Genomic DNA, 23,825 nt, shown 5'->3' on the forward strand with positions numbered 1-23,825 from the left:
TATCCCCCACAAAACCACCAAAAATCCACATGCCCCCTTTATCAGGAGGCATTTATAAATTAGTTGCTATGGAGTAGTTTTTAAAAGTTACATCGATTACAAATAACCACATAGTTTTCAAGAACCTTTATACATCATCTTTTTTAATTAGATTAGCTTTACAAGCAACTTGAGAGCTCTTTCATAATGAACACTGCTTTTGAAATTACACAACTTTATAGGCAACCTGTAAATGAATCCTGAATTTCTCTGCCTGCTATAGATAAAGGTCTCATATTTTACAGCCGGCTAACATCATGAATAAAAATAGCATTATGAAGCTTTATCTTTAACCAGGACTAGACACATACAGATCATAACACAGTTTAAAAAAGAGTTTTAAAACAAGGACCTGCTTGGTGATGCTCAAGACTGAATATTCAACCGACATGAAATGAACAGTTTCTAAAGTACATTGAGAAATGGCTGACCTGATTTGTTGACCCTATTGTAATGACTTACATGGAGTGAAAAATTAAGCACTTTTTAAACCTGTCTGGCAAGCACAAACCTACAGTGTGATGAGAATTTGATACGCCATTTAACTGCAGAAGTTTGAATTATAGAGGGACTGAAATGAGTTTAAAGGCTTATGCTTACATTTCTAAAGTAAAACCAACCAAACCTCCATTAAAGTAGTACTTAAAGAAGATGAAGTAGAAGAGGTGGCTTTTTTGCTTGTTTCAATTGGTAGCCTAAATGCACTGCAGACCAGACAGTAATGAAGATTTGCACTCCTTGGCCAGGTTGGCAGAGGCACTTACAGTAAAGGTATCCTGTCTGTTTTTCTGGGAAAAAAAGAGGAAAGACGAAGAGAACTGTAAAGGGGAAGAACTTACTAAAAAAAGGAAAAGCGAAATCAAAACAAAACTGGGATTTCTGTTGGTTCTCCTAAATGATATACCAATACTGATTTTTTTCCCCCTTCTGTCAGTTTGTTACTAAACAATTAGCTTTTTCATGTTTTACATGAACAATAGTAATCTTTTTAATAAAAAATTACTGAGCTTTCCATAGAAAAGGTCTCTAATTGAATACAAACTATACAGATGCTAAAATTGTCACAAGTTGTAATATATACAGAAATATTTCTGTACACTCACATTGTTTTGGCTAGTAAGGAAATAAGGGACAGATAGAAAACTGCAGTAGAGCTTGTAAGCTAATCAACCCCCAAACTCCTGTAAATATGAATGCTGTCTTTTATAGGTTTGCTTTTGTTTTCTCAAGCTTTTAAAGCTCAGGGAAAAAAAGAAACAAGAAGAAAAGGGGGGGGGGGGGGGTAATATCAGTGTCCAAAACATCTATGTCTTAAAAATAAGAATATCAAAGTTTCTGCACATCTCACTTCTATTCTGTGATGTCCCCTCTCCTTGATAAAATGAAAACAATGGAAAAGAAAGTGAAATGCTTTCTTACCTCATATATATATACCTCAGTATTGATCAAAGGGCAGTGTCTTTTTGGGGAAATCCTTCAGCACAGTGAAAACCTAAAGATGTATTGCACAAGGAGCCTACAGTGATGCACTTCAGCTTCAGTGTGCTGACCATCTCCTTGATACTATATAATAGCTCAAGGTGTCAACTTACAGACTGCATGGGACACCAACGTTTGAAAAGGAAATTAAAAAAAGTGAATTTTAGATATTCTATTAACTTATATACAAAGGAAAGGGGGGTGGCAAATATTCTTTAGAAAAGGGAGAAAGCTCAAAATTTTCTGTCAAGTACATAAGGAGGTTCTGGGTACCTCTAATAGCCTAGGAAAGCCCTTGTATATTCTTGTAACTTGATGGTATTTACCAGGTCCCCAAAGCCAATGACAGCAACCAATAGTGTCAAGTTCACTTAGTGCCAGTCACTTAAAAAAACCAAACCAAAACAAAAAACCAAAAAAACCAAACCAAAAAAACAAAGAGACAGAAACTTCCCCTCTGTGGATTCAACATACAAACCCACAAACTTAATGTTACTAATAGCGAGATACTGATTTGCTTCTGTTAATAAGGTTCAAGAGGACATATTCAAAAAAACAATACAGCAGCAATCTTTACAAGTTAAGATTAGTGTGAGATATGATATAAACCAATCAGGTTTTTAGCTGGTAATTAAAGTGCTCCATTTCTGACTTAAGGTGTAAAGAAAATTAAAGTGATTATCAGTTACTGGCAACCCTTACATTAAATTAGGTCTTTCATGGCAGAGGAGAACAGTATGAACAGTTTTACAAAAATAGATCCATGTTATTTTGGAGAATACTGCAATTTTTTTTCTTTTTTTTCAGTTTTTCTTTTTTTTTTTTTTAAGACTCAATTTTGATAAACTGTACCTGGTCATACAAAAATTACCCAAAATTCAAACTTTTACCATATAAAAAAAGGGAGAGATGACTTGGATTCAGCTGGATGACAGTGTTAGGATCCGATTTGGATGAGAGGAAGGCCCCCCTGCGTTCTAACTGACCTCAGACGAGTCTGGGAGGCTAGGGGCAGCTAGACCGACCTCTCATTTCAGGTTCGATCCCTTCGAGCGAGACTGAGACACAAACGAGGTCAGATGTCCTAAGTCCACCCGTTTATTAACCACTCGGAGGAGAGAGAAACAGCGATAGAAAAGGAAGGCAGGCAAGATGGAAAATTAAGCAAGAGTTCAGGATAGAAGAGCGCAAATAGTCACCACCATGGATCCGTGGCGTCCCGGGGGTCCGTGTTTCTGGGGTCTTCGGTGGTGGGCGATCACCAACGGGGTCTGGGATGGTGGCCTTTTATAGGCTGCGTGCCTGAGGCAACAACTCCACGCTTGCGCAGAACTCCTTTGCGCCATGCTTGCCCAGGGCGACGGCACATATCCCACGTCTCTGAGCCCCCCTCCCATGCCCAGGGTCTCATGCACCGACCATGTGCACACACCCACAGCCAGTTATCTACACCGAGCAGGATGTTACTGTGGTCTTGCTGCCGTCCTTCTGGTCGTGCGAGCAGGTGACATCTTGCACAATTGCCTGCAAGATTCTGTTAGCTTCACCTGGGCAAGCTTTGAGACAAATGGTCAGCCGTTTCGTCCCTCACAGACAGGTCTGGCAAAATATAAGGATGGACAAATTCTATGTAGGGCACTTATTTATGTCCAGATGCATATGCTGTTTCTTACTGATTGCTTATCTTCTTCACATAAGCAGTCATAGGCCTGGAGTCACAATCACATAGTACAATGCTTCAGCAGTCAAAGAACCTTCTATTGGATGCAACATGGAAACACTGTTTGCTTCTTTATTAAAATGTTGGTTTGTTGTTGATTTTCCTTTATCTTGTTATTCACATTCAAAAGTTAATAGATAGCATCAAGATTTGTCAGGGAGAATAGCAAGGGGAGTTGCTAATCAAAGGCTTATAAAACGTCTTTCCCAACTGAGTCAGAAGGTTTATTAAGTTCAACCCTCACACCTTTTTCACCTGCAGAAATATGAAAAGGAAATTGGTATTATTTTTCAGCATTTATCAAAGTACAGTCTATAGAACTACTACATCGCTTTCCAGATTAGTTTCAAGAGAGTACTTCAAAGATTGTCTAGTACATATGATCTAGCAAGACAGATATTTTTGTATACATGCTCTGCATCCTGTGCTCTGTAAAGTTACTGAGCCGTGGTTACTCATCATCTCTGAAAGCGGGCATGTATTTGGCTGCCAAGTAGAAAACTGGATACTTCACATCATATGTGCAGTTCTGAAGCTATCTCAGCCTTTATAAAGGTAAGCTTTAAGAATGGCCCATTGACAATCTGACGACATTGTTCATTATTCTGTATCAGAATATCGGGAGTTTCTGCGTATTTACCTTCGTAAAGAAGCTCTGAGGGATTTTTAAAATGCAACATTCCGTTTGACTGGCTGCTAAAAAATAAACAAAACAAAAGCACCAACCAACCCACACTTCTTCTATCCTTTTCTCTAAAAATTGACCTAGGCAACTTCAGGTACCCCCAAATAAAAGTTTGACTCGCAATACATTAACAAACACAGTTATCCCGTATTCAGGAATAATTCACACATATTCTGCATGGCTTTAGTTAGACTGACACTAAGCCAAAAATGGATAGTTTTCTATTTTATGACATTTTATTCTACAATTTTATATTTAATTGTCAGTAGAAAATAAAAAGCATCTTGCACAATTCTTGCTGCAGATACAGAGCAAAGAATGCTATTTTAATCGCAAATGAAAACTTAAATCACAACAATATGATAATATAAAGCAATTACAGGGCAAACCGATATTGAAATTTAAACCACCCCTCCAACCCAGCCTTCCTTCCTTAAGTGCCTGCAGTTTAGGGGGACCCCAGAGAGGGAGGGGGACCATGGGGGGAGCACCTCCCCTGCAGACACAAGCCCATCCGAACCATTTCCCAGCACTCTCTCTGAAAGGGCAGCAGCTGAAGCTGCGCAGAGACAACTGAAACAGCTCTGATCCGGCAAGGCGGGCTCCAGGAGCTGCGTGGTCACACGCGTGTGACACGAAGCCCGGCTACAGACAGACAGGCTTCCTGCGGAGACCAGGCGGGCGTTATCCGGCATTCCTGACCGCCTGGGAAGTCACCGTGCCTCACTGGGCATGCACCACCGAGCAGCGGGACAGCCTGCCTGGCCGGAGCTGAGGGACTCCCTGCGGTTCTTCACCAGCCAGGCGGGAGCTGCATCGCTCTTACTCCTCCCAAAATGCACAGTCACCAGCCGCACCAAGGGGGACTGAACTAAACTGCAGCTTTCTCAGCCGCTAGATAGCTCTGAGGCTACTTATGAGCTCTTTGACAAAACCGTGGAGAAAGTGGCCCTGTGCATGTGCGCACTTGCAGTCCACCTGATTTTGGTTTATTTTTAAAGTACTGTAACAAACAGAAAATCATGATGGCAATTACAAGCATGACAGAAGTCCTAGGCCATTGCTCCTTATAATGCTAATTTGAACAGGAAAATTAGATCAACTTCCTCTTGAGGGAGAAGCCAGAAAAGGAAAACAGATGCTAGATATGTGGAATTGGAAATGGAGGAAGTAACTCCATTCTTTGATTCCAGATTTTAATTTTAGGCTTTTGTTTTTCCAATATAGAGACTCTAGTCAAGTTGTACTCAGTTGTTGAATCACTATATTTGATCAAAACTCTTTCCAGGGCTCTCAGTTCTGCAGTGCCGCACAGTCTCTGGTGTATTTATCCTCCACAACGACTAGAGAGACAATACTAGGGAGAAGCTGTATCCCCCATATAAAAATACTGAGCGGTCTCAGAGGAAGTGTGAGCAGGACAAGGCACTGACCTGGATTTCCCAAGTCACTGCCTAGCAGCTCAACCACTGGGTCACCTTCCCTGTAAAACCTGACTCCAAGTTATGCTGTTTTTCTCCCCCTTTTTGTGCACAGGGTGGGCCAAGGAGATGAGGCTGGACTACTTAGCTATTCTTCCAGAAAAAAAGAACACAGAAGATATTAACAAGACATTACCTGTTAGATATTTTACTTTAGCTCGTGCTCTTTCATCTGCATCAAAATACCACACTGTTATTGCGTACCTAGGGAAACGGATGGAAAAAGAACTCCTGAACTATGAAGAAAAAAACCCAGTGAAGCACTTGACATAAAACACAACCTAAGTGAGATGATACTTCTGCAGTCTGACCGAAGAAAGATTTCATAAAGCACAAAGCAAGCAGGGTATTTTTTCTGTTAGTAGGTATAGACTGAACAGTCATTGAAAGGGTGACACTGATGCTGTAAATTTACACTTGTTTTTCCTGGTGAGTCGCTATTACGGTTCTTGCCCAGAACCTGTAATATAGTCTGCCTGTATCACCTTGCCCTATGACCTCATCTTTTGCTTTATTCGGTCAAGTCCATCACTGAGTCACGCTGCAAGAACCTCTTTTGTTGGACGTTCGCCATAAGGGAAAATTAACTACCCCTTCTCACATGGCTCCTCTGGTTTTCCACTGCCCCTAGAGGATTTAAATATGAAATGCCAGCTATTGAGAAAAGACTTCGAGGAGCTTTAGTAAATGGCGTTTCACCCACTGACTGCTCGGAGCACAAAGGGGGAGGGGAGAGGGGTACGGCCTCCAGAAAGGCTGCAAGGGGACGCATTGATGGCAGTTTCAAGTTACTTCTTGCAAAGGTACTTGCGTTATCTCACAGCTCCAGTCACCCGTTCAGTGCCCTGGCCGTGAAAACGTGTTGTGACATGGACAACAGGAAGACTCCAATGATTTACCTGTTAACACTATCGGGACACGCCACTCAAGATGTGGGGGCAGTGAATGCAGCATCATCCACTGCCCTACACTGAGCGACAAAGGAGTTATCAAGTTGCCCCTGTGGCTCGGACTGGGAGCAACTCCTCTAATACTCCAGAGAATGAAAAGATTTGTCTATCAATGGTCGTTTCTGCCCCTCAGCCCTCTCCCAATTCCCAAACTAGAATGCGGTGGCTTAGTTTGAAAATGACTGTTTTCTAACAACTCCCTCCCCACAAGAGGGGACTGTCCTGGTTTCGGCTGGGATAGAGTTAATTTTCTTCCTAGTAGCAGGCATAGTGCTGTGTTTTGGATTTAGTATGAGAATAATGCTGATAACACACTGATGTTTTCAGTTGTTGCTGAGTACTGCTTATGCCAGTCAAGGACTTTTCAGCTTCCCATGCTCTGCCAGGTGCACAAGAAACTGGGAGGGGGCACAGCCAGAACAGTTGATCCAAACTGACCAAAGGGCTATTCCATACCATATGATGTCATGCTCAGTATAGAAACTGGGGGGGGGGGTTGGCTGGGGAGCAGCGATTGCTGCTGGGGAACTGTCTGGGTATCGGTCAGCGGGTGGTGAGCAATTGCATTGTGCATCACTTGCTTTGTATATTATTATTATTATTATCATTATTATATTGTTATTATTATCATTACTATTTTACTTTATTTCAATTATTAAACTGTTCTTATCTCAACCCAGGAGTGTTTCTCACTCTTACTCCTCCAATTCTTTCCCCCATCCCATCGGGGTAGGGGGAGTGAGTGAGTGGCTGCGTGGTGCTTAGTTGCTGGCTGGGGCTGAACCATGACACGGACATAAACTGAAGTACCTAGTCAATCTTCCAGCAACACAGTAAGGTGCTAAGGACAAAGGGAAGGGAGGAGAGTGTAAAGCCATCACAGAGAAATGATGAAGACAACACCCCTTGGCTAAGGTGGGGTCTGCTTTATGGCTCTGTGTGCTCCTACCCAGTTCTGCCAAGTACAGAAACTCAGAAACTTCTGATGTTTCCAGTCCTCTTTCCTACCCATCCAAGGGTCTTCTCCAAAATAAGAGATCAGACATGGGTACAAACTCAGCTGCACAGCAGAAGCCTAATCAATCAGTAGAAAAAAATCCCTTCTGGTCACAGTGCAACTGGAACTGTACATGGAAAGACCTGCGATCAGGTCATAATGTCACTCATTTCTCATTAGGATTCGCTCATTTCTTGATAAAAGAGGCATCATGCAACACAGAGTCCATTAGTCCTACCTTGTAGCAAATGCTGGCTGTACTTCATGAGGGTTGCGGCGATCAGACCAGAAGAATAGCAGTCTATCGAATTTGGGTTCAATATCAGCGAATTGGGCTTTACCTTCTGGAAATATCCGAAGGATGCCTCCACTTACCTACAAATTAAATATTTAAAACCAGTGCTTGAAAACAACATCTCATTGTATTTAAAAGTACTGAGTATCACATTTGAAAATATTTCAGACACTTAGAACTGAAACAAAAGCCTTTATCAGATGCTATAGAAATTATGAATCCACAGCTTTTCTGTTGATACATTTCATTTAACACAACAGTTTTACACATTTTTTGCTAATTTCAGAGTGCTTGCAAATATAAAACCTCCATTCATGTTTAAGTAAAAAGTTGTGTTTTCAGATTGGTTGTGTTTTAGCTGCATTACCTACTCACAAAAAATGGACAAGACCAACTGATACTACACAGGTGGCTAAAAATATGCCAATACAGACGAGAGAAACATTGTATTTCACATCAGAGTTTCACCCTTTCCCATTAAAGAGATTGTTTTATTTAACAGCAGCACAAGCTCATGTCATGTTTCTGTAATTAAGATGAGGAAAGGCTAGGAAACTTCAACCTACAGCTTGAATCTGTTAACTTCTTCCTACTGATGGTATTGATGCTGTTAAATCTAACCACAGATTGCTACCATAGGCCTCCATGGGAAAGTCATAACAGTGCTAATAGTTAACATGGTAAATTGATATAAATGACTGGTTTTTAACTGTTATCTAAATCAGCGAACAAGAAGTGACAATTTAGATCAATTTGTTCTCCTAAAGACAGTTTGAGCTTCTTTCTTTGCTAACCAATATACTTGGTAATATACTAATTTGCAATTTAAAATAGGTTTTGCAGGAAATTAAATACCTTTGTTCATAAATTAAATATCCAGCTAGTAAATTTCTCAAAGTTATTGTGAAAATGCAATTTGCTTGACTTCTACACTCTGGTATGCATTCATTTTTTTCCAGGAGAGAAACTGTAAATCAACCAAAAAAGCCCCAAAGCTGCATTTCAAGATGTTCAGTTCAACCAATGCACTTTTATGTGAAGATGCTATCATGGCAAAAAAGGCTAGTGATTTATTTTCTAATTGAAGGACCACATTTGACATTTCAAAGAGCAAGTCAGAAACAGAAAGCTTCAAGTGCATCCATTTCTGACTCAGCTTTCCAGTCTACCAGTTTTATGCAAGTATGTTATCAGTCTGATTGTCTGATCTAGCTCTTGTAAGAAAGAAAAAAAAAAAAAAAAAGAAGAAAAACTCTCAGCTGCAATCTGTGTTATCCTGTGTTGTTGGTGCACCCAATTCACAGAAACTGACTGCTTACGTGCTTTTCCACAGGCTACTTCCTAAGTATGATAGAAGTTATCAGTAGTTTTATCTTTTTTTTTTTCATATACAATGAGAATAAACTTCTCCATAGCTAACTGCATAGCAATCAAGGAATAAACAAAGCTATCTTTGCATTACTCCCTCATGCTTTCAATACAGCCCGTTAGCTATGTCCATTCTTCCAATCTACCCTAATCCCACTGAATCACTAGGAAAATCCTTATTAAAAAGTTACTTTATCAGAGTCACTGCATCTATGGAGGGTTTCAAGTCACTGGTAGTAAATTCTTAGACCGCTTATCCTTATCTGTTCTACATCCTGTATCTACAATGATACAAAGACTTGTGCTGCCTTGAACTATACTGATATAGCAATAACCATAACACTTGGCTTACTTGAAACTGCTCCCAAGCTACAGCATCTTTCTTTTTATAAGCACACTCAGTTAAGTAATCTAGTTGCACAGACAGTAAACTCAAGATTCAGCAAGAATATAAGGAGAAATAAACTAAAAGCAATTCTCTTTCAAATATGCTTTATTTACTCTTTGTGCATGTGTGTGTGGGGGTGTTTACCATACAAATAATGTACAATAATTTGCATAATTAGATATTTACAAAACTTGGATACTAGCAGATATTTATATGCATAATTAAGAAACATGCATGAAAAAACACGTAACTTTCCTTCAGCCTCACTGTCAAGGAGGTCCTGCTGGCATCACTCAAAACCTTGAAAATAAATGCCTAACTCTATGTCCTCTCACTAACAGCAAAATCAGGGGGGCAAAGGATACCACTGTTAACATGATGTAAGAACACAACTAAGGCACAAATACAAGGACATGAACAAAGACCTGTAGCAAAGGTGCGTTAGCAAGTATATGTAAAAAAAGCGTTACAGAAAGAAATTATTGCATACCTTGGCATCCCAGTCTTTATTAAGATAATATATACATGTAACACATCTTCCATCTCTATTTGGATTATCAACATGGCGCACGTATCCCGTTCCATTGCCTGGATAACAAGCCACCATAGCCTAGAGTCAAAGAATCAAACACGATAATTAATTTTACCTGTGTGGGGGGGGAAAGTCTACTTTTTATCTGTATTAATTCCTAAGTAATTCATACATAAGCAACAGAAAAAATAAGTTAGAAATAATGGGAAAATAATTTTTTTATCTGCGTCTTCTTTCTAGCTAAAAACTGCTTTTGAACACAAACAGATGTCTACAACAAAGGTATGAAACACATTGAGATGAAAACTGTTAACTAAGGTATGGAAGGTAGGGCTGCTCCCATGTTGTGAGTAATCCTTCAGACTTCCCTCTCTTGAATGAAATACAAGCGAGGAAAAATGTCTCGTGTATAATTAAGTAGCATGTGCTTCTCCTTGTGATAAGAATACTGGTTTTCCAGACTCAAGTTCACAGACAGCTAGCTATCTTTTTTTTTTTCCCTTCTGTGTTTCCAATGCAAACAATTCCTCTTCAAAAAATAGCATCAAACTTTATTTTTAGGAGACTTTTTAGACAAGACCATTAGCCCATCTTACTCAATCGCTCCAAGGGCATTCTTGGGCTGTGTTTTGTCCTGTACATAGGAGGTCTTTGAACCTTTGTTGAAACAAGCCTACATGTACACCAAAAACATCCTTTTTAGTCAAGAAGTGAGAAATTGAAAACAGACGCCAAATGGTAATCTGCAATAACCTTCTGACATCAAACAACACCCAGTACAGTAGTATATTTAACTTCCCATGCTGCACTGAGCTCAGCTGACTTGAAAGACCCCTAGAAGGTCGTTTGCTTTCTGAGTCTTCAGCCACACAGATGTGCCTGTGAAACAAACTGGCCATCTTGCTAACAGATGGCCTGATTAGCTATCAGTTCATGTGGCCGGCTTGTTGTATGGCACATCCCCATATCTTCGTGCATTTACTGGAAATAGTAGTCATTTTGGGTTTTTGAAAGGGATCAGAACCAAGTTTTCCAGGCCAAGTCATCCACTGCCACCACAGTACTCGGATGTCTGCAGTGACAATATCCTATCTGCAAAAAGTTGTAACATGAATTTAAAAGAAAAGCAAAAAAGTGAGTTTCTACCAACAATCCAATACACTACTAACCTCAATGAATGTCTGCGGTCTAAAAAAAAAACCTAAAAACTTTTAAACTCAATCATTCCTGTCTAGATTTAGCCTGGTTAAGTTACAATTTAAAGTCAGACCTCTGGATTGCAAACTCTTTCATCTCTCATGTACAATATCAAAACTAGTTTTCCCAATAAAGTGTTAGAGTAAAATGTAACCCTTCCAATTAAAAGTATTTCAAATCAACTGTTTCAGTGCATTTTTTGCTTTATACTGATAACATTTTCCTCATTTTTTAAATGTTAACAAATAAAGCTTTCCACAGTTTGCATTACTTGCAAGAAACTGTGCCTTGAGCAGGCTGAGAAATAGTTTAACGTACTTGCAGTTCAGTCAGGAAGGTATTTGTATATCACATGTAAGCAGAATGGATTTTGCTACAGCAGCAAACAATTTAAAATCTTTATTTCCATATATACTCTACTAAGGGAAGAAGAAGGTTTTTGATAGCTCCTTCTAGGCAGAAATCAGAACATAGTATTTGCCAAATAGCAGCACCATGGTTATAAAAAACCTAAAAATTAAGCCAAACTTCATTCACATGAGATGGATGTGATGACACTGCATGAAAAACACCCAAAACTACAAAATTCAAATACACTTGTAATTTTGAGATTAGGCACTTCAGCTTCTCAATCCCTTTACTGTAATCATAGTGCAGTCGTCATTACAGGTCTCACATTACATAAACATATTACATGTATCAAGTAATGTGACTGAGTATTTGGCAACATCATTACTTAGCAGTTTTGCTGCAGGAAGATAAACCCACAAAAATCAAACCAGTGAGTTAAAGATATCAAATATTTAATAAGGGTTCTGTAATTTCCTTTCTTACAGAGAAAAAAGGAACAAAACAAAAGCAAAGCTGGGCTGGAAGAGGAAGATAATTGGTTTCCACTGAAAGCCAACCCTCTTGAAAAAGGTCCCACATACCACGTAAACCTTATCAAGCTCTCATGGAGCATGAGCAGTGCTGAAAGCAGATCCAGGCCCAATCCTCTAACAGCATTCCTAATAACAGGAAAGTTTTAATTTAACGGGTTTTGCTGATAAGTATCATGTAAATGAAACCCTGACATTAATTGTTGCTCAACGTCTGTGCGGAAACAGCTACTAAAACTCATCCAGAATGAAGAAAACATTGAGATCGAGTAGCTAGAGCAGTGTCAATTCTCACTGACATCACAAGGAGTTAGACTCAGATATGAAAAGGTCTTCAGGCATGTAAATGACATAAATATCTGTCACTGAGCTAAAAAACCTAGTGTTAAAAGTTTAGGACAGTTCCCAGGTCTTTCTGGCCAATACAGAGGTTTTTTCAAAGGCACGCTTGGTTGCCGGCTGTTCCTCAAAAAGATAATTTTGCAGTTAGAGAAGCATAAATTTGCATCCTATTGCTATTGTTTCCTTTATAAAGTAGTGAAACGGGTACTTGTTCTCTTTGCCGAAGGGAAATCAAGAAATGAATCTTTAACATCCACGTTGCTGAAGGAAAAAGAGGACCAGCAGCACTCTTTGCAAGTCTGGGAAAACACCAGTTGTCATCAACTTCACATGAAGAGCAGCCATATTCAATGTCAGAAGTGTTTCATCCAATCATCTCAGTCTAAAATACTGTCAATGTTTAAAAAAAGCCCTTGTTTTTGACTTCAGAGTTTGAAACTTCTGCTATCATCGACTGCAAGAGACGAGAAACAGTTTTGCTGTGATAACTTATCTAATATGTATTTGTTATAACAGTAAGAATGACTCAGCCTTTAGAGGCAAATTGGAAAGCAAACAAATTCACAAATCAGCCAATGTAGCACAATATACATTGGTTTTGCCTGTTAGTGTGACAATTCCCTCTCCCCTATTGAACTACGGTAAGGAAAGTCACAAAACTTAACAATTTACAGGACATGGGAAATACATTGCTTCGTGAAACAGTGTGAAGCGAGTTCATGTCAAACTGTCATGTACTGCAAGATTACCCACATGGAAAGGACAAAAAAGTGACCCTGGTAAATAACAAAGTCACATACTTCCATTGTTGTTTTAATATTTTACAGTATAAATAAGCAAGCAAATACATGTATGCCAAGCAGAGAGAAAATTCTGGGGTTGCGGCTTTTTTTTTTTTTTTTCTTTAAACACTGTTAATGGCAGTCAAGCGAGCCAGGCATTTGGGACGAGAATGTCCAAGACTCCTTAATGTTTTAGACTACGAACAATAAAGTTGTTAGCTCTCCAAAACAGAGCTACCTGTCTCATCAGTTCTCCTACAAAAGTAATCGATGAATTCAACTCAAGGCATTACTTGCATTTTCTTAATAGACAAGGAGGTCTCCCCTTTTGTGCTTCTTGGGCACTACAATTTTTAAGCATTCAGTAACCTTAATTTCTGCAAAGAAAATATTTAAGTTACACATTGGATTTGTTCATCCACTGGATTCCTTTGCAAACACTTTTAATACTAACCTCCTTTAACTCAACAGCATTCTCTTTTAGTCTGAGCACTCATGCCTAGCACATGAGCGCTGCCCTAAGATACCCTCTGGAATTCATGAGTAATGGAGAAAGCATGAAAGTGCCCTCGCCACTCTGCAATCTGCCCCATTTGTGTCTATCAAACCGAAGTACTCACACACTTAAGAAGCTGCTGATTGCTCATTCACATACAGATGTTCTACTTGCAAATGTGTAACTCTGGAAAATTAACTTTAGGCCATCAGCCCAAACAAGCGACAGTAAGTTGTTAACAGAAGAATTAATTGAAACCACAGATTTTTTGCTAAGCATCAGCATCCTTAGAGTGTCAGCCATTACTCTAATTAACAATTAAATGCATGAAGGTAACATCAGAGGGAATACTCTGTAGTCCATACAGTTTTGTTCACTATGTAAAGAGGTGTCAGCCAAGACACTTAACCCTGGGAGGCATAGCACATCAGTGCAGCTGAAAACATGATTTCATTTGGCAGTAGCTTCGACCTCCTTTCACATAGAAATATGACAGCCTCACCCATATCTAAAGAAGGAAGACTTGCAGGTAAACCGACTGCAGCTTTTTCTGCTATCCTTTCCATTCCTCTCACAGCTGGGTACCTGCAAGTTTAGGTATTGTTCCTTAAAAAAATGGAAGCAGTAATAGCCAACTCTTAGGAAAGAGGGAAAAATACCAGTTACATGACAACGTAAAATTCCTTAAGGGGAAAAAAAACCCCAAACCAACCACAAACATAAGATGGAGAGAGGACGTGTGTTCTGTCATATGAAGTTATTAATGTAAAATAACTTTATTGTTTAGCTCAGATTAAAGAAAGCTGCATCGGTCAAGGAGATGTCACTTTTGCTGTTTGCTGAAGGAACTGCAAATCTCAGTGAGCAAAACAAGACGTCTAAATGCAAGACCGATGACTTCCTACCAAAATTTATCAGATGCTCTCACAAAGACTTCACTGGAAATCCTTGGCATGGGTCATCTGACAGATTATTCAAAGAAAAAAAAAAACCCCACACACCACTGGAACGAAGAACTGAAGAAAAGAAAAAATATGACCTGTCCCTGTTTGGTCCATCTATGATGTATTTCTAGTTCAAGAATTTGTTCATCCCTGACAAACAACAGTCCTGAGGAACTACATTTCAGTTTAAACACATCAGGCTAAGATTTTTCACAAGGTGTGCAAAACAACAAACTGAAGGAAAAAAGACTGTATTGGTACTACCTTGTGTGAGCAGCGTCAAGATTACTGACTTAAACATGCTAACGTGGTACAACTTGGCCTGGATTCGTAACTCTTCTCCTGCAAATTCTTCACAGAGACAGAAACTTCCAACAGAAAGAAAACATCAGTGGGGAGAAACTCCTGTCAGCCTTAGCCAGAACAGAGGAAGCTAAAAGGGGTAAGATAAACTCTTTGGGACACAGCTAAACCAAGTATTTCCATACTAACTTTCATCTGAGTAAAACTTCATGCTGATAGCCTCCATGATCTAGTACGCAAGGCTAGAGAACCAAGTTTTCACACAAGTCAACACTGTGAAACTGGAAAAGCATCAGCCCCTGCAAAGACTCCCTCATTAAAAATCCATGCCTTGCAATCATCGTCAACTGGAGAACCTGCAAACTACTTCTTATGGGCTTAAAAATGAAACAACGCAGTAGTTCACACATCCCCAAGAGAGAAAGGGAATCTGTAAATTTGAGTTAGAAGCTAACATAAAGAAGAGACTGACACATTGCAGCAGCATTGAATCATTTATCTTTAAGCCCTCTCTCTTAATACTAAGTTACCACAACAGCCATTCAGTTTGTCTATTAGCAAATGAGTATGAGCTACTATTTTCTGTTGCATTTTTCTCTGCAGATATGGTAAAACACCTAGCTGCAGATTTAAAAACAAACAAACAAAAAAACCCCACAACCTACCCCCAAAACCCCAACTACTTCAAACACCAGCTATTTGGGTCACCTTCTGGCAAGCAGAGGAAGCTGCTCTTCTAGGAAAACACAACTAAAGGCAAGGATGACAAGTGCGGGTCACCCCTCTCCTGTGGCTGCTGAAAGTAGCAGCAGCAGTTTTAACAGGAAAGGAGTCTTGGCAAAGCTGCCCGCTCTTGAGCTGGCAAAGGGAAGGCAAGCTGAACTGAGAACAGAGATGAAAAATTAACTCAGATAGGAAGGGAGAGAGGAAAATCTGAGAGTTGACATAGCCGCTTACACTATAAATAGAATCAGCACACGGCTATGTGCATGGATTACATCTTCCATGAGCTTCTAGGGAGTTCAGAAACTAATGGTAACCTGACCTACCTCACTCCTTCCCAGGCCTTTCAGTGCAATGGCCAATACAAGATTTCTACTTGCTTCGACAGAACCATGTTTCATAAGCATACAACATGCCACCAAAAGTTTGGCACAACAGATTAATACCATTACTACGTTGCTTATTTCTTACTTCCCAATCAGATGTTGATTTCTCAGACCGAAGTTCAGAGAAAGCTTTGCCAACCTAGCAGTTCAGCGGCAGGCTCTTCAACTCCTCTTCAAATGAAGTCACTGCTTTACTTTTGTCTTCAGTTTTACGTAACGTTTACCTGCTTACAACATTCGCTTCACACATCCTAATAAACTGACACAAATCAGAAGGCAGAAACTTTCATGCTGGTTCAGCGGCCGCATTCAGCCCAGCACTGTAGGGCCAGTTTGGATCCAAACACCTTGAACGTAACCAGGGTGCTACTCGGCAAACAAGCTCACGTATTTTTCACTGTAGCTACATAAAGTTTGGTACGCCCCCTTTACCGTTCAATTCTAATTGCGCTTAACAGCAAGATCACATGAAGTTGATTTCCAAGTATCATTCCTTTCATTCATGCATGCCCATAGGCTCTAAGAAACGTTCATGAGCTCTTGAATCGCTACAGAAATGTGCATACAAGTTTGGATAATTAATCCGTTCTTCCAAATGGCACAGGAAAAACCAAGAACTGCAGTTGCTTAAGTCTGATATTCAGGAAATGACTGAGTGTGGGATGTGCTCACACTTTGATGAATATATCTAATAAAGAAAAAAACTTACATAGTTTTGTTATAGTTACAAACTCCCATGAAACTACCAAGCAAGAGCCATTAACTTGGGGGAGATGGTGGAGATTCTCGCCACGGGGACAGAAGGCACGTCCCCCACGCGCAGGCTTTGACTGAGCCCTGAGAAAGCAGGGCGACTGGAGAAATGCATCTCAAAAGGTGAACTGATGAGCAACTGAAACCCGTGTTAGACAGACATAACAGGAAGACCTAAAATACACTTCCCAACTCCTAGCTGAAGTCCTGCAGCCCCCACCACTACTAAACTGAGATAACAACATTTAAACATTACCGAGGTTCTCTCTGCTCTCCTGTACCTGAGTTTGTAAAGTTGCAAGTCTCAAATCTCCAAAGGCAAAGAGAAGAGATCGCCGAGTCAGCTTACAAGCTTCAGGGGAAAAAAATAAACGTTGTATCTTCCTTAATAGTTAACACACTGGCATTTTCCAGGCTGCTAGTCAAATTAAGTAGGACATGCTTATTCTCAAAATTGTGCCAGTTTAACCAAAAGGTGCTGTTTTAAAACTGGATCGCTGAAACCAGTGCAAATACCTTGCAGTACTTCAATCTTATGAAGGCCTAGCTTCCATTAACTTAATCTAACTGCTTATTAGAAAAATAAATTGGGAAAATAAAACTGGGCTCAAACCTAAAAAAGCATATTAAAGAAAAAAGAAGAGCGCTGTGCACTGGCTTGAACTGGGTATTAAAAAAAAAAGTAAAGTTTATCTAATGCATCTCTGAATATAAACAATGTCTTCAAGCCTAAACCACCTGCATTCCCTTAAAAAAAAAAAAAAAAGGAAAAAAGAAAAAAGATTTAATGAGCACATCCAAGCTATGTTAGTGCTTCAAAGCACTAATAGCTCCCCTAAGGTTCAACATCACACATTCTGACAGTTTTGATATCAAAGTCTACTACAAACTTAAAAAAAAGTCAACAACCTAGAACAAACAAACAAACAAATCCCCCAGGTATACCTAACAGAGGCTTCCCAAAGAAGGTAGATGAAAAGCACTGTCACCAGGGTCAGAAAGTTCTCTCTTGTAAGCCTAGGAGCAAACACAACACTCAACTTTGCAGCTGAGAAGGGTTTAAAGCATACTTTGATTTATGTCAGCCTAAATCTGTCTACATTATGATTAAATAAGTTGGCCAATACACTTCAGATTCAAACAACTGTTGAATAATGTAAAATGTGTTTGTAGAATTGGCCAGCCTCCATGGATAACTCCCCGTTCCCTCCAAGAGAAGCAGACTGGTGACTCAGTGTTTTGGCACTGTACAAAAACTTCATGGAGAAGTCAATCAACATGAATTTTAAGAGTCTGTTTTTAATTTGACATCGTAAATGCTTTGAAATGAATAATACCATTTAGAAAATAAGTATTTGAAACTTTTTTCCCCCACGATGGGGCAGAACGTTCTGCTCCTGCATGAGACTAGTCAGCTTACATCTGCAAGAACTAAAAATAACACAACACTAAACCAAATTACAACAGTGCACTAAAATAGTAAGAAGTTCAGTCTCATTCAGCTACATCACTTAAAATATATTCTGACAGCAGTTTGTGCACACCAGATTTCCAGAGCCAACCACATGACATCAGCAGGCACACTGATGGATGACAAGTGTAAAAGCGTGGTTACCTATTTTAAGACTATTACATACAATCAGTGAATTTGTTTAGTTGTGTGAGCTCTACTGGATAAACAGAACTTTATTACCTCAAAAATAAAGCATGCACACTAGCCCAAACTTCAAAGCTGGAGACTTTTTATACTTCTTAAACCCAGGAGAGGCTGGGGAGGAAGAAACCCTAGGGATTAAGGGTGGGCAAGGGGTGGTGGTTTTTCATTTTTAAACAAAACCTCACTGTAGTATCTGTGAAAGTGAATGGCTGAGAGATTTGCCATTTAAAGAATACCACTTACCACCACTACCATTCTTCCCCCCAGAACTGTACATACTGAGAAGCCTGTAACTTCTTCCCTATAGAAGCTAAGAAACTGTACATGATAGTTTTGCTAAATACTAGGAGATAGTATATATATGTATTTTAGTTATTTCATTTCTTAAAACTGTAATTTTGTTTCCACTTTAAGGAGCAAAATAACCATGTAACTGAAATTTAGCTTGCAGGAAAGATACCTTTATATAAATTTGAAGGTTGTGCAACTGCATGGTAACAGGATTGCATGTTTAGTACTATGGTTAGCCAGATACTTGAAGGTACTTGTGTACTGTAAGTATCTTAAGTTTACTGCATCTACATGAACATTTACTGAAGTGTCCAACGCAAGGTCTCAGCTGCTGCCTCTAGATTTTAAACACAGAAGGATTTACTGCCATAAACAGTATGTTGAGGAAATTCATTTTTAAAATAGTTTTTAATGATATTTGCAAGGGGACATACATGATATGGCATGCACACAGCATTCCAAACTTGACACCATACACTACAGCATTCACTCCTACTATTAGAGTCCAGACAATTCTTTGAAATTATTTATGAATTAAAAAACCCAAATAACTATGCACTGAAATGCTAATAGACAAAGCGCTGCTTTAATTTATATTAGCACTGCACAAAAGTCTGACTAAGGTTTAAAGCCAAATAGCAACGAACTGCCTGTATACTCTTTCAAGTCACCTACAATTTAAATCCAAGAAATGCTGACTCTGCCTATACTGCTTTTTATGGTCTGATTTCACACATAAACTGTCTCCATCCAAGCCCTTCTTTACAATCCCGCCATCACACTGTAATACGGCCTTTCTCCCAGCTGGTATAAACAACACTTGGGGTTTTTTGGTTTTAACCAGATCACCCAGCGTATCCAGTTCAAATGTAAGCAGGCATTATGCAAATCTACTGGTGTTCCAGCTGTGCTGGGCTGCCATCAGTGCTCAGGGAAAGCCTTGAGGAACAGCTGTGGCCACACAGAGTTAAGGGCTGACCATAAACACCAGGAGCAGGACTGCTGACGTTGGCGTGCGAGTTAGAAAAGTGACTCCAAGACCCACCCCTTCCACGTATGTCCCAGCAGAGCCAGCCACATTATTTCAGGTTAAGGAGGCATTCTGCTGTGACGGGGAGGCTGCGCCGGCTGGGTGCAACTGCTGGAGGAGGATGGCTCAGGAACGCGATTTATTTGCTCTAGGAGTACGTGGCCACACGAGCATGACAAAGACCTGAACGTACCCAACACTGACTTCAGTGAAAAACACCTGAGGAAACCGCCCATCCTCGCCTAGCCAACACAAAAGCCCCACCGTCGTCTTAAACGCCCGTTCAGTTGACTTTACAGCAAATTTACGCTCACGGCAGCAACAAGATCATCTTTAGGTTAGGACCTCTTGCAGGGAGCAGGGCTCCCTGGTGCTGTTCCAACAGGCTTTTGCCCACTCTCCCCGTTGGTCAAAACCCCAAGAGACCAGTGTGACAGAAAAACACATCACTGGAAAAAATAAAACACGCTGCATTACCAACTATCAATTGATTAAAAGAAACCCATCTGGTTTGTTCCAAGTACATTTATGCTTGGCATTAGGAAATGGCTACGAAAACAACCAATCCAGGCAAAAAAGTTACCTACTTTCCTCCTCGCCACTATTTCAATAACAAAAGTAATGTTCTATATATTCATCAAATTATTCACCCTTCCTAAAAGGCAAGCAGGCCTCTCCACTGATCAGCCCTTTTCTGTGAACCACTAAAATACCTGTTGATGCTATCTGCCAAGGGTCCTGTCAATCACCATTGCTCTGACTGTCTGTAACTTAAATATTGTGGTTAGAAGTGAGATGCTAACCTCAAACTCCACTCTAAAAATCAGACGGTGGCGGAACCCAAACTGCACACAAAGTAATGATGTAAGAAGAAATGCTGTAAGTGTATGAAACCTGACGTTGAGGGGAACAAGAAGAAAGCCTCTCTGAAACAACTTGTCGCCGTGATCTTTTTCCTCTTTCAAGGCATTCAGAAGAACATAGAACCAGGACCTCTCTCCCCAAATGCTCACACATAAAGTTAGAAATCCTGCAGCTTGTAGAAATCCTGCATGTAGCAGATGGCCCTGTATCTTTACACTAAAGATACTACAGATCCCAGAACTCACTTTGTGTCCTCTCTTAAGTCTTCATCTGATCCGAGATGTGCAACCAAAGAAGAGGAAAAACAATTCTGAAGCCAGAGAAAGGCTGAAGGAAATAAGAGGGAGGAAGAGGAGGAGCAGGTAAGAACCCATGGATGGCAGAGGTGCTTGCCAAACATGCTGTGCAAAAATGAAGGGAGCAAGTTCCACAGCACAGGTTTTAATTGCGACTGCCCTGCTACTAACCCCATGAAATCAAGTTGCAAGCACTAATGACTGAGATACCCCATCAGGCCTCAGCTGTAATTGCTTTTCTGTGTCCTCTGGTCCGTTAATCAACTGCACTACAAAACATCTTGGACATCAGAGGTTACTCTCAGCACACAGAATTGCAACTGAAAATAAGAAAAAAAGCCACTGCTCCATGCACAGCACAGTACTATCGTGCTCATATCCACCCACTATGTGCAGAAGGCTGCTCACATAATCTCCCAGATAAAATGTTCACATGGAGAGGCCTTGCAAAAAGCTAACTAGAAACAAAAAAAAGTCAATTCAAATTGCAGGTGCTGTAACAATAGATAACTGCAGCATTCCTAACAAAAAAAGTTCCAAATGGAATTGACTTATTTCATGTTTTAAATAATTACCTAGTTTTTGCTGGGGGGGGGGGGGGGGGGGGGGGGATACACACAGAATTATTATATATGAAGATTTAGCTTACATTTAATTATAAATTCTTCAGGGAAAGCACTGTTGGGTTTCAAGTCTGTAGGCAGTTAACACATAACAATATTATCTGTTTACTGAAAAAATGTTTAAAACTAAATTCACGAACAGGAAAACGACAGAGCTTAGGACGCAATCTGAAAACACCACAGCCCAGGATGCTCAAGAGGAGCCAGCAGCGTACCGTGGCAGCTGGGGAGGACAGCAGCACCCCAGGCTGCACTGCCAGGAGCAGAGCCTGTATATTGAGGGAGGTGACAATCCTCCTCACGCAGCACTTGCTGGTCCCCAGCCTGTACCACTGCACAGGGCTCTTCCAGGCGCAGGGCTTTGCATTCACCCTTGCTGATCTTTGTAAGGCTGCTGCTGGCCCATGCCTCCAGCCTGTCTGTATCTCTCCGAATGGCTGCTCTGCCCTTAAGCATATCGACTGGTCCCCCAGCTTGGCACACACGCAAACCTGCAAGTGCCAGTAAAAAGACTAGAATGTATTTTATTCCCAAGATGAATACAAGCAATGCTATGCAGCTATCAGCAAGACTACTGAAAATTACTCCAGAAAAAAGGAATTTTCTTCCTCTGTAAATGCAACCTCAATGAAGGGTTCCAAAGCCAAGATAACTCCTCCTTGCAAATGAAGGACAGCTGACAAAAAAAGAAAAGTGTAAGGGGTTTTTCAAAGGGAGAAACCTCAAAGGAGCTCCATCTTCCTATCACTGGCAAATTCTGTTCTCCACCAAGCCCCTGAAGAATTCCTTCAATCCCTCTGGAAATTTGTACCCAAACTGGGGGCAGGGGAGAGGGGAAAAAAAAAGCGTTTTGGAATTTTCCTTCATTCTAAGGCAATTTTTCTCTGTGGTTTTACTACATAGCTATTACCAGTTGAACTGTAGAAGCTGAAGCCTCAATGGTGAGGAAGGGTCACTTCTTATTAGCTTTGTCTTTCAATGGATGTACCTTCGAAGTAGCAGGATGTGTTCTTAGAAAGACCAAAAGGCACAGTAAAAAGTAAAAATCAGAAGCAACACCTCTGCAACATCCACGTTGCTATATGAGAAGACAAACTGAAAATAAAGGTAGCTGACAGTATCTTCATCTACATTTCTTGTCCTGTAGAGGAATATTATTTTCCATGTATGCAAGGCTCTTTATAAAGTTATAGGACTAAATAGGTAAAAATAATGTATGTTTATCTTATTAATACCTATATAGCCTACAATATAATTTTGGCATAGCCTTTGGCTCATGAGAGAGACCACTCCAGTTTTCTATTTTTGCTGAGGAAAATGACAAAGTCAGGACTCCAGTCTAGGAACTCCTGTGTTGTTCTTGAGTCTGTGCCAGGTGTTAGGAGGCCTTCAAGAGTCACTACATGTCATTTTCTCCAAGCTATAATGGAGATTTAATAAAATTTACTTGAGGCATTAATTTTAATGCAAAAATTAGGCGTTTTTAAGCATAAAGCATTTTAAGCATGGATCTTACTCGCAAGACGTTCTAAAGTGCTGGAACAGGCCAAGCCAATAGCAATAAAATAGTAAATTGCAATGAGAATTTCACTACAGCAAACTAACCTCCTTTCAGTGAAAAATGAGTTACCAGCACGATCCCCACAGGACCTGTACTTTTCATATGTGACCTGGGAAAAGGGGGTGAGCAGCAGAGTGGCAATGTTTACATGCAATATGGATATATGTTGTGTAATCCATCCTAGACCTGATTGCAGAAGGACACACAGAAGGGTAAAATGATACCAAGTGCCTGGACAATAAGGTGGCAGGTGAAATTCAGCAAAGACTAAGTGCAAAGGAATACTTAGGGGGGGGCGGGGGGACCTCCTTACACACAGTGATGTCTTCTAAACTGGATGGCATCACTTTAGAAAAAAACTGTAGTAAATACAGGCAGTTCTCCTAAGAACATCATTTCAGCACAGCAGCAGAGGCAACTAAAGTGCTGTAAATCACTAGACAGGGAAAGGCAACACAGAATACATCACTATGCTAGCATACAAATTCATGAGGTACTTGTACATTAATTCTGGTTGCCTTAAAGAGGGATTAGCAGGACCAGTAAAAGCTGCACAGAAGGGCAGCAGGAATGATCAGAAACATGGAACAGCACCCATCTGAAGAAATAGTAAAAAGAATAGAATTCTTCAGTTTAGGAGGGAAAGGGTGTCAGCTGAAAAATAAATGGAAGAAGATACCAGACTTCTAGAACCATAAAAAGTAAAACTACGGGGAAATGAGTTTTCATAATACAGAGTCTAGGAGACATTGAAATCACCAG

At 40.2% G+C, this 23,825-nt stretch overlaps 1 protein-coding gene across 1 annotated transcript in view; it reads right to left on the reverse strand.

The window, feature by feature from the left end:
- Positions 1 to 1,458: 1,458 nt before the first annotated feature.
- Positions 1,459 to 23,825, reverse strand: part of EGLN1 (egl-9 family hypoxia inducible factor 1) — a 35,991-nt gene continuing 13,624 nt past the window's right edge. Inside the window, exons 2-5 of the mRNA XM_075707473.1 lie at positions 9,893 to 10,012; positions 7,590 to 7,726; positions 5,541 to 5,608; positions 1,459 to 3,493 (exon numbers count right to left, since the gene is read on the reverse strand). Of these exons, the coding sequence (XP_075563588.1) occupies positions 3,429 to 3,493; positions 5,541 to 5,608; positions 7,590 to 7,726; positions 9,893 to 10,012 (390 nt within the window). The 3' untranslated portion in view covers positions 1,459 to 3,428. The remainder of the gene's footprint in view (positions 3,494 to 5,540; positions 5,609 to 7,589; positions 7,727 to 9,892; positions 10,013 to 23,825) is intronic.

The sequence above is a fragment of the Pelecanus crispus genome, chromosome 3 (assembly GCF_030463565.1).
Source record: "Pelecanus crispus isolate bPelCri1 chromosome 3, bPelCri1.pri, whole genome shotgun sequence".
Lineage (NCBI taxonomy): Eukaryota > Metazoa > Chordata > Aves > Pelecaniformes > Pelecanidae > Pelecanus > Pelecanus crispus.